This window comes from Hirundo rustica, chromosome 17 (genome assembly GCF_015227805.2).
Source record: "Hirundo rustica isolate bHirRus1 chromosome 17, bHirRus1.pri.v3, whole genome shotgun sequence".
Lineage (NCBI taxonomy): Eukaryota > Metazoa > Chordata > Aves > Passeriformes > Hirundinidae > Hirundo > Hirundo rustica.
This window is the reverse complement of record NC_053466.1, coordinates 4390851-4403943: the sequence shown is the minus strand read 5'-3', so window position 1 is coordinate 4403943 and position 13093 is coordinate 4390851. Positions and strand designations below refer to the sequence as shown.

Genomic DNA, 13093 nt, shown 5'->3' with positions numbered 1-13093 from the left:
AGCTCCTGTGCTGAAAGCTCAGGTACCCACGGGGGGTGAGCAGCCGGGGCTGCTCCTGCCCAGCTGCACTCCCAAGAGAGTGAGCTCCCAGTGCCACCAGCTCCATTCCAAATTCCCAGCAGACAAACGGGAGCACTGGTGCTCTGCCTGTGCTCAGTTCACGGGCAGCACATCCCAGCTCCTGCCAGGCAGGGAGGAATCTCAGCTCCTGGAAGGCCTCTGGCACAGAGCATCAAGGCAGAGCTGTCAGCAGCATCTGTTCCCAGTGCCAGATCTGAACCTAAGCAGAGCACCACTCCTGCTGGCAAAACCACAGGGAAACGTGCAGCTCCCATAGGAAAACCCCTCCCCGTGCTCTACTAAATCCAGAGGTAATGGTGGGATTTTTAAATCGGGTGAGTTTTGGAGCTCAGCTGCGTCACCACTGCAAAGAGATTCTCCTCGTCCCTCAGGATACAGCCTACAGCAGAGCCAGGATACACAGGATACAACCCACAGCAAACACACACGGTGCAGGGGCCCTGCTCAGCTACAGGTAAGGAGGAGGCTTTGACTCCTGGCAAAAGACTGAAGGTATTTCTGAGCTCTGACACAATCCAAACCACTTGTGGACACCAAAGCCCGGGCTTCCAGGGCCCTGCTGCCGGCTCCCCATCAGCCTCCCAGGGCAGCCTGGACGTGACAGACGCCAGCTCGTGTTTGTCTGCTCCAAACCCCCCCTGACAGCACCGGGGGCCTCTGCCCCTCCCTGCCAGACCCCCGGCTCCATCCGGAGGGGTTTGCGCCTCGCTGGCTGCGCACAGGGCTCCGCGAGGAGGGCTCTGCTGGGAAGGCAGCTCCCTCTCTCTCTCTCTCTCTCTCCCTCTCTCCAGGGAAAAGGGCAGCTCTGGCAGCCAGAGCCAGGCTTGCAGCACGCTCTGCTTGGCAAGGAAAGAGGTTATTTATAAGCTCACCCAGCTCCTGGAGAGACACAACACCAGGGAAGGTGCAGGAGCAGCTCCGGTGAGAGGAACAGCAGACGGAGCAGGAGGGGGACACCAGGGAAAGGGCAGCAGCATCTTAAAGGAGGCCAGAAGGAAGCAAGGAGCCCTTCGAGCCTGGATGCCTCAGCTCCCTGTCGCAGGAGCCTATAAATAATCCCAGGCTGAGAAGCCTCGTGCTGCACAGAAAAGCAGGGAATGAGTCACACCTGGAAGTCTGCTCCGCTCTTTCGATGCCACACAGGGGCCACAGGCTGGGAACAGGCTCCTGAGGGTCTTTGATGTGAGGGACCAGCAGGAAAGGAGAAAGCCCAGCCTCCTCTCCATAAACTCCCATTCCATAACAGCAAGGAAAAGATTTGGACTTGACAGACTTTCAGCTGGATCAATTCTCAAGGGGATTTAAAAATAAAATATTATTTCTAGTCCTTCCTCAATGGCTGCACACACTGCCAGCACTCCTCTCTCTTTTGACACATCCCTGTACATTTTAAGCACAAAGACCTCAGGGACTGTGACCTCTGCCAGAACAATCCATCCTCTGGCACTCCCCACTTCCCCAGCCCAAGGTCCTGGAGCCGCAGCGTGTTCCCAGGAATGGCACACAGCACAGCCCGGGCAGGGAATGCACCAAAAACCCCAGTCCAAGCCAGCACAGAAGGGAGACTCACCACAAAAGGAGATGATGTGGCTGCTGTCCTCATGCACAAACTTCCTCGTCACAGCCTCCTCCATGATCTGCTTCACCTGCAGGACAGAGGCAGTTAGGGAAAACTGGGAATTTCAGCCGTGGACCAGAGCGAGGAGACCTGCGGTGGGGTGGGTGCACAGGAACTTCCTCTGCTCCCAGGTTTTCCCAGTGGCACAGGAGATCTCAGGGAGGATTGATGGAGCTCTGCCTGCTGAGCATCACCAGCTACTTCAAAAAGTCAGGTATAGAAAAGGGGTTGTTTCACCTTTGAGAAACTTCACCGTAGGAAAACGATGAGCCAAGAATTAACTGAGGGAACCGAGCATCACTGAGATAAAAGCCATCTACTAAAGGTACCCAGATCTCACATTTAAGGTTTTTACAGCATTGTTCTGTTTCTCTCATTTTGTTTGACAAATCCCCTGTGGCACAGCTGCCCCAAACGACTGCAACTATCCATCAACGCCTAATTCAGTGATCACCTGGCACCAGCTGTGCCCAGGAATTCCATCTGCACAGCAGCGCCAGCAGCTCTGCCCTCTCTGACTCACAGCTGATCCAGAGGAAGCTGTCACTTAGTGCTCGTCAGGGGCACCATTAGGGGACAGAAACAAACAGGACCCCACACAAATCAGGAGGGAAATTTTTGCAGGGAGCAGACGGGAGCTCAGCCCCGCCAGGGCAGGGCTGGCAGCAGAGTGGTGACTTCCATCCCCGGGTGTCACCCTCCCTAATCCTGCTGCAAACCAGCCAAAGCCCAGCTGAGCCTTTGCTCCTTAAACATTCGGTTCCCAACCACTTTTCCTTTCAAACACAGCTGCCAGCATGCCTGGATCTCATCTTCCAGCGCTTCTATAACATCTTGGTTTTGGAAAACGCGGGGGAAAGCGTTCCCAGCGCAGGGCTGAGGGTGTGAAGGAAGCTCTGCTCAGCAAGGTGTTCTCCCTGGGGGCACGGGGAGGAGGGAAAGAGCAGGTCAAGACTTGGCCAGGCAAACCTCGCCTGAATGAGAGACCTTTAATGGCATCATTTGGGGAATTAAACTCCTTCGCAAGGTATAATCAAGGCCGGTAATGCGCGGCTGACAGCTCCATAAAGGAAATCCTGAGTATGGATTAAGAGCAGAGTCCCCTCTGAGCCAAGAGCTGCTCTTTGGCAGAGCCATCAGGTGAGATCCCTGCTCCGTGACTAACAGAGCCCTGAAACTTCCCTGGATGCCAGCAGCTGGGATGAGCTGGTACTGAGTCAGGAATTCACAGCAAGGAATGTCACCCAGACGTGGAACTCGGGCCTGGAGGTGGCTCAGAGCGCTGGGAAATTCCTCTTGGCACAGCACGGTCCAGCTCCTGCACCTCCCAAATCCCAGCCCCGCACTCAGAGCAGCGACTCCACCTGCAGGAACACCCCAGGGACCAGGATAAAGCTCCACCTTCCAGCCCAGTGCTTTATCGTGTCCTAAAACTGCAGCTGTCCCTGGTCAGGGCACCTCCTGGTGCTCCTTCATTCCTCACCTCCTTAACTGCAGCTGCAATCCTCACCGAGGGCTCCTTGCTCCAGCAGCGTTTTATTTTACACTTCAGCAGCAGAAACGGGGACAGAGCAAGTCCCAGCAAGGGGAGAGGAGGTTCTGCATCCCACACATCCCCTGGCTTTGGCTGCAGGGGTGGGTCAGGGATGGGAAGCAGCACACACCTCGCATCCACCAGCACCTGGGTGCTGCCCAGAGCCACCCCTTTTCCTCCACCTGGAATTCCAGGTGGCCACCAAAGACATTCTGGCAGCCTGCCCAGCCCTGGAGCCATCCCTGGGAGGAAGGTTCACATCTCGGGGGCCCTCAGGGATTCCCTGAAATTCGGCTCTCGCAGCTGGCTGAGCCACCCTTGTCCAGATGGCTCCTGACCCTCGCCCAGGCAGGCTGAGCTTCCTCTGGCAGCAGGGCACAGCACTTCCCTCTCACACCTCCAACCGATCTCCCAGAAAATGATGACACATGGGCATTAAATGCGCACTCATGGCAGCGCTGGTGATGCCAGGATTTTATACCCCCCACCCCATCCCCCCCAAATACACCCGAAAATCGATGTGCAGAGTCCAATACAAGCAGTCTATTCAAATGTTTGTTTGAAATTTCAATGTATTGGCAGTGCCTCAGGCCACAGGGCCTTCCCCAGGGCAGTGACCATCTGTTTGTCCAGGGCCTGGGGACCATCCAGGACAGCAGGACACGGCTCTGACACCGGGCATTTCGGTGCCAACCCTGCACAAACCACCTGCACGCTCGAGGCACAAACAGAACACCTTCCAAGAGACACAGTTTAGTGGAAAATTACTCATTAAAAGTTAAAAAAAAAAAATAAATAAATTGCACTGTGTTGGCTGAGGTTGTAACGCTAAAAATAAGTCAGGGAAGTCTAAAGGGCTGGAAGTGGGAAGGGCACTGCAACAAGGGGACTCACCTGGTGTGTGGCAAACACAAACATCAGCCCTAGAAGGTAGAGGACAGACAGACAGACATGGCCTCGTAACACAAAACAAGGGATGTCTTGGAATCCTGGAATGGTTTGGGTGGGAAAGCACCTTAAAGCTCATCCAATTCCTCCCCCCGCCATGGGCTAGGACTCCTTCCACTGCCCCAGGTCGCTCCAAGCCCCAACCTGGCCTTGGACACTTCCAGGGAACAGAATCAACGCTTCCAGGGAATAGAGCCAAGAGATCCCAACTTTCTCTACGCACCAAGAAAGTTTTCCAACAAAACCATCTCACGTTTGCCCAAACAGACGCAGCTGGCATCTGCAGGACAGCTCAGAGCCAGAGAACCCCAAAACCCCTGACAGATCTCGGGTGCTGCTGCCTGCAGACCCCTGAAGGACTCTCCCACTCGGAGCAGGCTCCCCACAGCCAGCTGGGATCACCACAACCACAGCCGGGATCTGCCACGTGCTCCAGGATCCTCCGGGAATTTGTGACACTCCGGGGACACGGGAGGGAACACGGGCTCAGCCACACTTGGCTCCCTCCACGGGGAAGACTTGAACAGCCTCTGGATGTGCTGCATTCCAGCATTTTAATGCTAATTCTCAGATTGTAGACAGAACAATCCCAACAGATGAGGCTGCCCACTCCGGATCTCATGCCAGCCTAGGGAAATGAGATGTTTGCTCTTCTTCTATTAGAAAGGAAATTAAAACAGCAACTAATAATTTAGCTGTAGGTAAATTTGAGAGGGAGTATCATCAAGTATTCCACAACAGCACAAACAACCCCCCTGGCTCCAGCTGAGAGCACACGACAAGTCCTCCTGGAAAGGGAAATCAAACCCACACGTGTCCAACAGCCCCAGGCTGGGACAAAGGCTTAGACCTCCCTGTTACAAAATTCCCAGGGAAATGCCTCATCCAAAGTCCAGCTTTGCTGTCACACCCAGCCCTGTTGTCATTCCCACTGCTGGAACAAGCCAAATATTATCACAGCCACCACCGAGGTGCAGGCACCAGGAGCAAGCCAAGAACTCCAGGTTTAATTAGTCCAAGGCAATACTGACCCACAACTGTTGCACCTGGTCAGCATTTTCCCTACAGAACCTGTTCTCTGCATCATTCAGGGATGCTGGCAGTCTGTTTTCCTGCCTCTTGCAAAGCCTTTCACGGGTTATTAAGGCATTTCTGTGGAAGCACAGCACCTCCTGTCTATTTGGCCATGCTCATAACTCTGTGAAATTGTTTACAGCGAGCCAGATGCAAACAGAGTCCCCAGGGAGATCCTTTTCCCAGTCCTGTTCCAGGGTCAAGCTCGCTCACGTTGCCACAGCCTGAGAGCAGCTGTGGGGATGCTCCTGGTCTCCAGATCCAGGAATGGGCCTGGTTGTCATATCCAGCACCAAAAAACGCCTGGATGAGCAAAAAATGTGGCACAGCAGCCACACGCTGGAGCCAAAGCAGTGGGAGAGCATCCCATCCCAAATCCAAAGGATTTACAGCAAAAAATGGAGATGGAGGTGATGGAAGGGATGAGATGATTGACGGAGGTGATGGAAGGGACGGGATGACGGAGGTGATGGAAGGGATGAGATGATTGACGGAGGTGATGGAAGGGATGAGATGATTGACGGAGGTGATGGAAGGGATGAGATGATTGAGGGAGGTGATGGAAGGGATGAGATGATTGAGGGAGGTGATGGAAGGGATGGGATGATTGAGGGAGGTGATGGAAGGGATGGAGATGACGGAGGTGATGGAAGGGATGGAGATGACGGAGGTGATGGAAGGGATGGAGATGACGGAGGTGATGGAAGGGATGGAGATGACGGAGGTGATGGAAGGGATGGAGATGACGGAGGTGATGGAAGGGATGGAGATGACGGAGGTGATGGAAGGGATGAGATGACGGAGGTGATGGAAGGGATGAGATGACGGAGGTGATGGAAGGGATGAGATGATGGAGGTGATGGAAGGGATGGAGATGACGGAGGTGATGGAAGGGATGAGATGACGGAGGTGATGGAAGGGATGGAGATGGAGATTTCTCCTGGTCCCTCAGAACACCTGGGGTGTCTGATGGGCTGGATGAGATGCTGCAAGACCCGAGCCAGGAAGCTGCACTGCCTGCATCCCCTCAGAGCCACAGAAATCGTCACAGAATCATGGAATTGTTCAGGTTGGAACAGACCTCCAAGATCACTGAGCCCAACCATCTACCCAGCACTTCCAGGCTCATTGTTCCTGTTCAATCCACCTGGCCCAGGAGAACCATCCAGCCCTCAAAAGCCACCAAACAACAAAATAATTTAAGAAAAAAATCCATTGATGAAAGAGGTTTTAAACTTGATTTGCTTTTGTACATTTTCTTTGCAAATTCTGTTCCAAGCTGAAGCTTTCTCGTTCTCATCAGCGTTCTCATCCTTGCTCTGATTATGTGTTTGGAGTGAATTCTTGCACTTAAAAAAAAAAAATCCCATTTTCCCTGTCAGTTTTGGTGCAACGAGTGCACGTGGGCATTCCTTGCCGTAGTCTGAGCTCTCCTGTAATTGCTTCTTCCAACCAAGGTCTCTTTCCACGAAAAAAACCTCCACAGGAAGCAGCTCCCCACGGAACACGGCAGCACTGTCACCTCTCAGGGGGGACAAAATGCTGAAGGATCACTGAGATGCAACATCAGGCCATCCCCAGGCAGGGCCGCGCTTGCCAGGACACGCAGACTCCCCTGCACTGCAAGGGAATATTTCCCAGCAGGAATGTGAGCCTGGTTTTGCCGGATGCACCAAAGGTGTCCAAGGCAAAGCAGGTGCAGAATCTCTGCTCGGCTCCAGGACACAAAGACATCATTCCAAACCCCAAGTCCTTCTGGTGCCCACAGGAGTCTCTGTGTGCAGGGAATGCTGGATGGAAATCCTGGGATATTTCATCACGTTGCCCATGCTGGAGCTAAAGCCACTTTTTCAGCCAAAGCAGAACTTCTCAGACTAAAACCTCACACCAACCAGATTTATCTTCACATTTGAAGAGGAAATGTCTGCCTCTTGCCTGCCTCGTTGCTACAACACCCTTTTTGAGCAGCCTTGTTGATAAAATTCCCATTTGCAAACTCGGCGCTGCAGGATTCCCCGTTTCTCCTGCGCTACCACATTCCTCATCTTTCCAGCAACAAACGCCGCAACCATCCCAAAAAACAGGTGCCAGACTGACTGCCCAGCACCACCACGAGCTGCAGCCACGCTCTGCCGCTCCTCCAAGAGACCACTAAAACAAAAATATCCCAATTAATTGTGCCTGGATCAATTAAAACACCCCCAGCTGCAGGGCACAGGCACCTTTTATACCCGGAGACATTTCGGTGGCCCCTGGCACGAGGGGACAGCACGGGGACAGCTCTGATGGCACCAGGCACTTGCCTTGAAAGCCATTTGGCAGCTCCCAGCTCCTGCTGCCTCAGAAGCATCGATCACCCTCCAGCCCACTTGAGACCTTTGGCTTTTCTAAAAAGTCTCATTCAATTATTTATGAGCGATTGCTGAATAAAACACGGCACCTCCTGCAGCTGAGGGATCCTCCACGTGACACACAGGAGGGAATTCCAGGCCAGCCCTTCCCCAGGAGCCATGGGTGCTCACAGCTGGGGACTGGGATGAGGCTCCTCGCGGGGAAAAGCGAGGAGAGCTCCAAATATCTGTGCAGTCTGCTGGAAAATGAGTTTGAAATGCATTAATGGAAGGATCCATAATGCAACATTGCACCCTGGGGGACTCAGGGGTGATCCCAGCTTCTGGCACTTGCTGACAGTGTTTTGCACCAGGCTTTCTTCACAGAGCACCAACTTTTTTGGCCAAAAACTCCGTGCTTACCACACTAATTTAAGCTGCCTGAGATCACGTTATAGCTGGTTCTATTCCCGTTGTGCTTGTCAAACGCGCATTTCCACGCCATCTGTGGGCACTGCTGGCGCTGCTCGCTGTAAATGCTCAATACAGGCATTTAAGGAAACATTTCAGGCGAACTTTAGTCATTTCTGTGCTCCCAGCACACCCAGCCTCGAATCCAGGCTCTGTTCTCGCCACATCCCAAAGCTCCTGCTTTTCCCAGGTAGTGATGTCACCCTGCTGAGGCTTTTGGATCCACTGACAGGTGGCAAAGGATGACGCCGAAAACTTCCAGCTCCAAATTGCCCCGAAGTCCTGTGTCCGTGCAGAGCCAGCTATTTCCATGGCAACGGGCAGGACGATGGGAGGGAGGAGGGCAGGATGCTTTGGCAGCAGAGGACAGAGGGTCCCCCAGCCCAGGGAAGGTGTGAGGAAGGGGGAAAGCAGCGCAAAACCTGCTCTGGGGGTGAAGGCTCAAGCCGGGGGTTTCTGGAGCGCGAGAGCTCTTGTGCAAAGCCCTGCTTTTATCCTGAAAAGGAGGGGAAATGGTCCCCGGTGATCAGTGCTGCTCTTCAGAGCAGATCGATGCAGGCAATCGAGAAATGCTGCATTAAGGGCCCTCTGTTCTCTCTTGGTACAGAAACATCTGAAAAAGGCTGCTCAGGGTGTTCAAGAGACATCAGAGGGTCCCTCTGCCAACAGCAGCTCTCATTACCAACCTGCAGCTCATCATCCTCATCCTTATCTTGCCTGAACACCTCCGACAGCTACACAAAGGCCTTTTCCTCTTTTTTTTTTTTTTTAAATAAACTGGCCTTGAGAACACTTAAAGCTCTCAACATTAATTTTTCAAGTCCTAGTAACATTAAATTAATTTACAATTTTCCACCCATCCAGAATGAAATAGCTGGCACTGACGCCCGCAATCTGATATTTAGGAGCGGCAGGCGCACAGAAAAACAAACCCGAGCTGCAAAAACATTGCTCTTACCAGTCATTCGTGTTATTTAGCCACAAACCAGGCAGCATGGCTGGGGCTTCTCTGAAAGGGTGGGAGGAAGAGACTGACTGTTGTTCCCATGACACATGATGAAGGAATTAGTCAACAGCTACACGGTGACAACCATTCCAGCTACTGAAAAATAAACAATATTTCTGGCAGAAGACAAGCAGGCTGTGGTCAGCCCCAATCTTTTGAAAGAATCCTAAGGGCAGGCAGCAAAATGTTCAATCCAGGTCCACCAGTTAGTGATGAGTGGAGACTCAGAGCTGCTCAGGGTGGCAAGTTAAATATAAACTAAGTTTTTGCAGAAGAACAGCCGAGGTGACTGTTTGCTTTCATACACCACTCAGCCTTTCACTCAGCTCACATTCCAGGGACACGTGTGCAGGTGGATCGCACAGGTAACACCTGCTGCTTCCCTTCCCCTGTGCCACGCCTGGAGGGTGTGAAAGACACACCTCAGGACTCTCCTCTCTCCAAAAAACTTATAAAAGAACGAGAGGAAAAAGGTTGCAAGGAGAATACTCCTAGCTGAAAACCCACACCTCTCCAAACCTGGGTATTTCAGGCTCTGGGTTTGAAAAAAAAGCCTCGTTCCATCTGATAAAAGCTCTGAAAAAAAAATCAGAGAATGTTGGTCATGCTGCTTATCCTGCACAACGGGGCACAAAGTCAGGCTTCACTCCTTCCCTTGCAGCCTGCTGACAGACAGTCCATTCTGCAGCTTCCAGGGTTGGTTTGATTTATTGTGACCATATGGGGCCGGGTGGGGGAGGAAGGAGGACGAAGATGGTGACAGATAACAGAGCTCGTCTCAACCTGCACATCCACTGCAGCACAGGACTTCTCCAGAACCCAGCGCCTTAACCATGGCAACAGCCAAATACTGAGGGCTGTTCGGTGCCCTGGGTGATTCCAGTTTATTGTTTCTGGCCCCGCTGGGATCAGACCTCCTTCCCAGCGTTTGCCTCGCTCAGCCGTGGCCCTGGGGTGACAGACGTGGCACAGCCCTGCCTGTCCCTGCTCTCAGCTGGGCTCACCTGCACCGAGAGCCCTGGCAGCAGCAAAACCAGGCGTGGCCTCGTGAAATGACAATAATACAGGCTCGAGAAAGGTTAAAATTCTGGGAACTGGGGGGGGAAAAACCCTCCAAATTTCCGCAGCTGGTGCTTTCTACTGCTCCTTGGAGTCTACGCAAGCTCCTGGCTTAACCTAAGGCCAGCCTAGAAGAGGGAGCAAAGCCAAAAGCGTGAGCAGGGAGCAACAGGCACAAGAACCTGCTCCCGGTTTCAGGGGTGGTGCTAAATAATTAACTCCATAACCTACAGGATCATGGTTTTTAATTCCTCAGGTTTTTAATTCCTACCAGAGCAAAGCCCACGTGGAGAGCACGGGTCCTCCATGGAATCCCCCCACGGCTGGACCCAGCCCCTGCCCAAGTTCAGCAGGAGTGGAAGGACTAGTGGAAGGCAAATCCCAAGGGAATGGGAACCACCTGGTACCTGCACAGGAAGGGAGCCCGCATCCACACCGACATCCCAAACAATGGGATCACCAGGAAAAAGCCTCTGCGGTGTGCCAGCACCAAGGGGCTGCTGGAGAGAGCCCAGAGCGTGCCAAACACCCAGGTCACAGCACCATGGTGGCACTGCAGAGGGCAGGAGGACTTTCTCCACACACCCCTTCCCTCCCTCAGGCTTTTCTCACATCCACCAGACCCACATTATCTCCCCAAAAACCGGCAGAAGGGCACGGGCCCACCCCAGCTCTGCTCCCCGAGGTACCGGCTCCACTTTCCCGCAGCACACGGCGCTGGGAGGGAGCAAAGCCGGGCTCTGAAGGGCAGCACAGGAGAGGCTCCGGGGGAAGCCAGGCTCCCACCCTGCAGCAGCCCTCCCTGCACTCAGGAGCTGCCACAGACAGTAATAATGAGATGGCAGCTCCATCCACAACGCTAAATAAATGTCATGCCCTTTTCCTGGTTTAATAGCTGTTGCTCAGGCAACCAGTAGCATTCCTTTAGCACCACAGCCGGCACAGGATTAAAGGTGGGAAGCGGTCTGGACCCTCCCCGGACCCACCACCCACGGCTCTGCTTCTCCCGACTCCGAGCAGCGCCCTGCACTCCCCGGGAGCCTGTAAACCGGAGAGAGAGGTGCTCGTAACACCAGAAACAAAACACCACACACGCCCCTGGCTCCGGCATCCCGGGAGGTGACCGGCAGGGACAGAGCGTGGGCAGGACACCACAACAGCTCCCGGTGACCCAGAGCTCCAGCACCGGGCAGGGCTGGGCTCCGTGACCCGACGGACACACGGGATAAACACGGGGCTCGAGGCGGCCCAGCACGGAACAAGGCACGAACTAACGGAGTTAAAGATGCCTGAGAAGAGGGAGCACGGCCGAGACGCCAAACGCCATCACCCCGCACCGGGCACACACACATTCGGGCCCCCTCCCTCTTCCCCAGCACCCGCTGCCCCCCGCCCCGCCAAGGAGCGCCGTGCTGCGGGAGGGCTCGTCCCATCCCCGCTGCCCAGGGAAGGATGCAGCCCCGGCAGTCGCCCCTTTTCCCCTGCGGAAAATCCCAAATTGTGGCGCGCTCTGCCCCCAGCCAGAGGCGATTTTCCAAGGATGCCGGGCACTGGCGCTGCAGGGATGCTTCTCCGCCTCCCGGGACCCGCAACCGCGCCCGGGTGCGTTCTCGGGCTGGTTTTTGGGGGGCACTTAAACCCGCGGTAGCAGCAGCCGGAGCCAGCGGATGCCGAGGTGGGGGGGCCGGAGCTCCCCCCGGGCAGGAGCCGCCGCAGCCGCCGGTGCTCCCTGTGGTCCCGCACCCACCTCCTTCTTGACGGTGCGCAGCAGCCGCTGCCGGGTGTCCGCCTCTGCGGGGAGAAATGAGGAGAAGAGACCCGTTAGCTCGGCCCTGTCCCGCCACCCCCGGTCCCGGTGCCGGCCCCCGGTGCCGCTCCCCGCCCGCCTTATGTACCCGCCGGGGCCGCCGCCATGGCCGCGCTCGCTCCGCAGCGCCCGCAGACTGCCGGGCACCGGGCCGGGCCCGCCGGGCCGCACCGCCCCGCCGGGGAGGGGCCGCGGCCGCCGCCAATCCGCGACCGGCACCGGTACCCCCGGCGCCGGCATCCACGGTACCCCCGGCACCGGCACCCCGGGTACCCCCGGTACCGGTACCAAGGTAACCCCGGCGCTGGCATCCACGGTACCCCCGGCACCGGTACCACGGTAACCCCGGCACCGGTACCACGGTACCCCCGGCACCGGCATCCACGGTACCCCCGGCACCGTCATCCACGGTAACCCCGGCACCGGTACCACAGTAACCCCGGCACCGGCATCCACGGTACCCCCGGCATCCGCAGCGCCCCGGCAGCCCCGTACCCCCGGTACCGACACCCCCGGCACACCCCGTACCCCCGGTGCCCTCGGCACCCCCGGTAGCGGCGGCCCGAGGGGCGACCGGGTCCGCGCCGGGGCTCCCGCGGGTGTCTCAGCCGGGACCGGTGCCACGGTGCGATCAGAGCCGTCCCCCAGCTCTCGGGGTCGCCGGCAGCCCCCTTTCCCCCAGCTGAGCCCCGTTACCCCCAGCCTGGTCACCGACCCAGCGCCGAGGTGCCCGGGGGCGGCGGTGGCGGGGTTGGGTGACGCGGGACGTGGGTGTCCCCGCACATGGGGAGCGCTGGGGCAGCGTCTGCCCCTCGGACAGGGGTTCAGGGCTCTGGGGGTCCCTCACAGCGGCGAAACAACCACGTCCTTTCAGGCGTGAGCTCCAGCACGGCGGGAAGGTGACAACGACGAGAGAGCCCCAGTGCCTCCTCCCAAAATCCCCCCTCCGCAGCCCCTCGGAGAGCGCCCTGCCTGCAGCTCCATTAACATCCCTTCTATTTTCCTCTTCCCTCGTTCGCTGTTCCAGGACATTTCCATAGAAACAGCATGCCGGCTCCTCCGCAGTCCAGTTTCCAATAACTACAGACGGCGTTAGTGCGAGGGCAGCGGCTCCCGGCCGTGCTGCACCGGCTCGGCCCCGCTGCCATCGCCGCTCAACCCCGGC

At 56.1% G+C, this 13093-nt stretch overlaps 1 protein-coding gene across 3 annotated transcripts in view; it reads right to left on the bottom strand.

Annotated features, from left to right (window-relative positions):
• The window catches only part of SGSM1 (small G protein signaling modulator 1), a 36751-nt gene extending 24704 nt beyond the window's left edge, over window positions 1-12047 (bottom strand). For all 3 annotated transcript variants that reach the window (XM_040080683.2, XM_040080684.2, XM_058422784.1), the window contains exons 1-3: window positions 12017-12047; window positions 11869-11912; window positions 1652-1727 (exon numbers count right to left, since the gene is read on the bottom strand). In XM_040080683.2, the coding sequence (XP_039936617.1) occupies window positions 1652-1727; window positions 11869-11912; window positions 12017-12035 (139 nt within the window). In that variant the 5' untranslated portion in view covers window positions 12036-12047. The remainder of the gene's footprint in view (window positions 1-1651; window positions 1728-11868; window positions 11913-12016) is intronic.
• Window positions 12048-13093: the final 1046 nt, after the last annotated feature.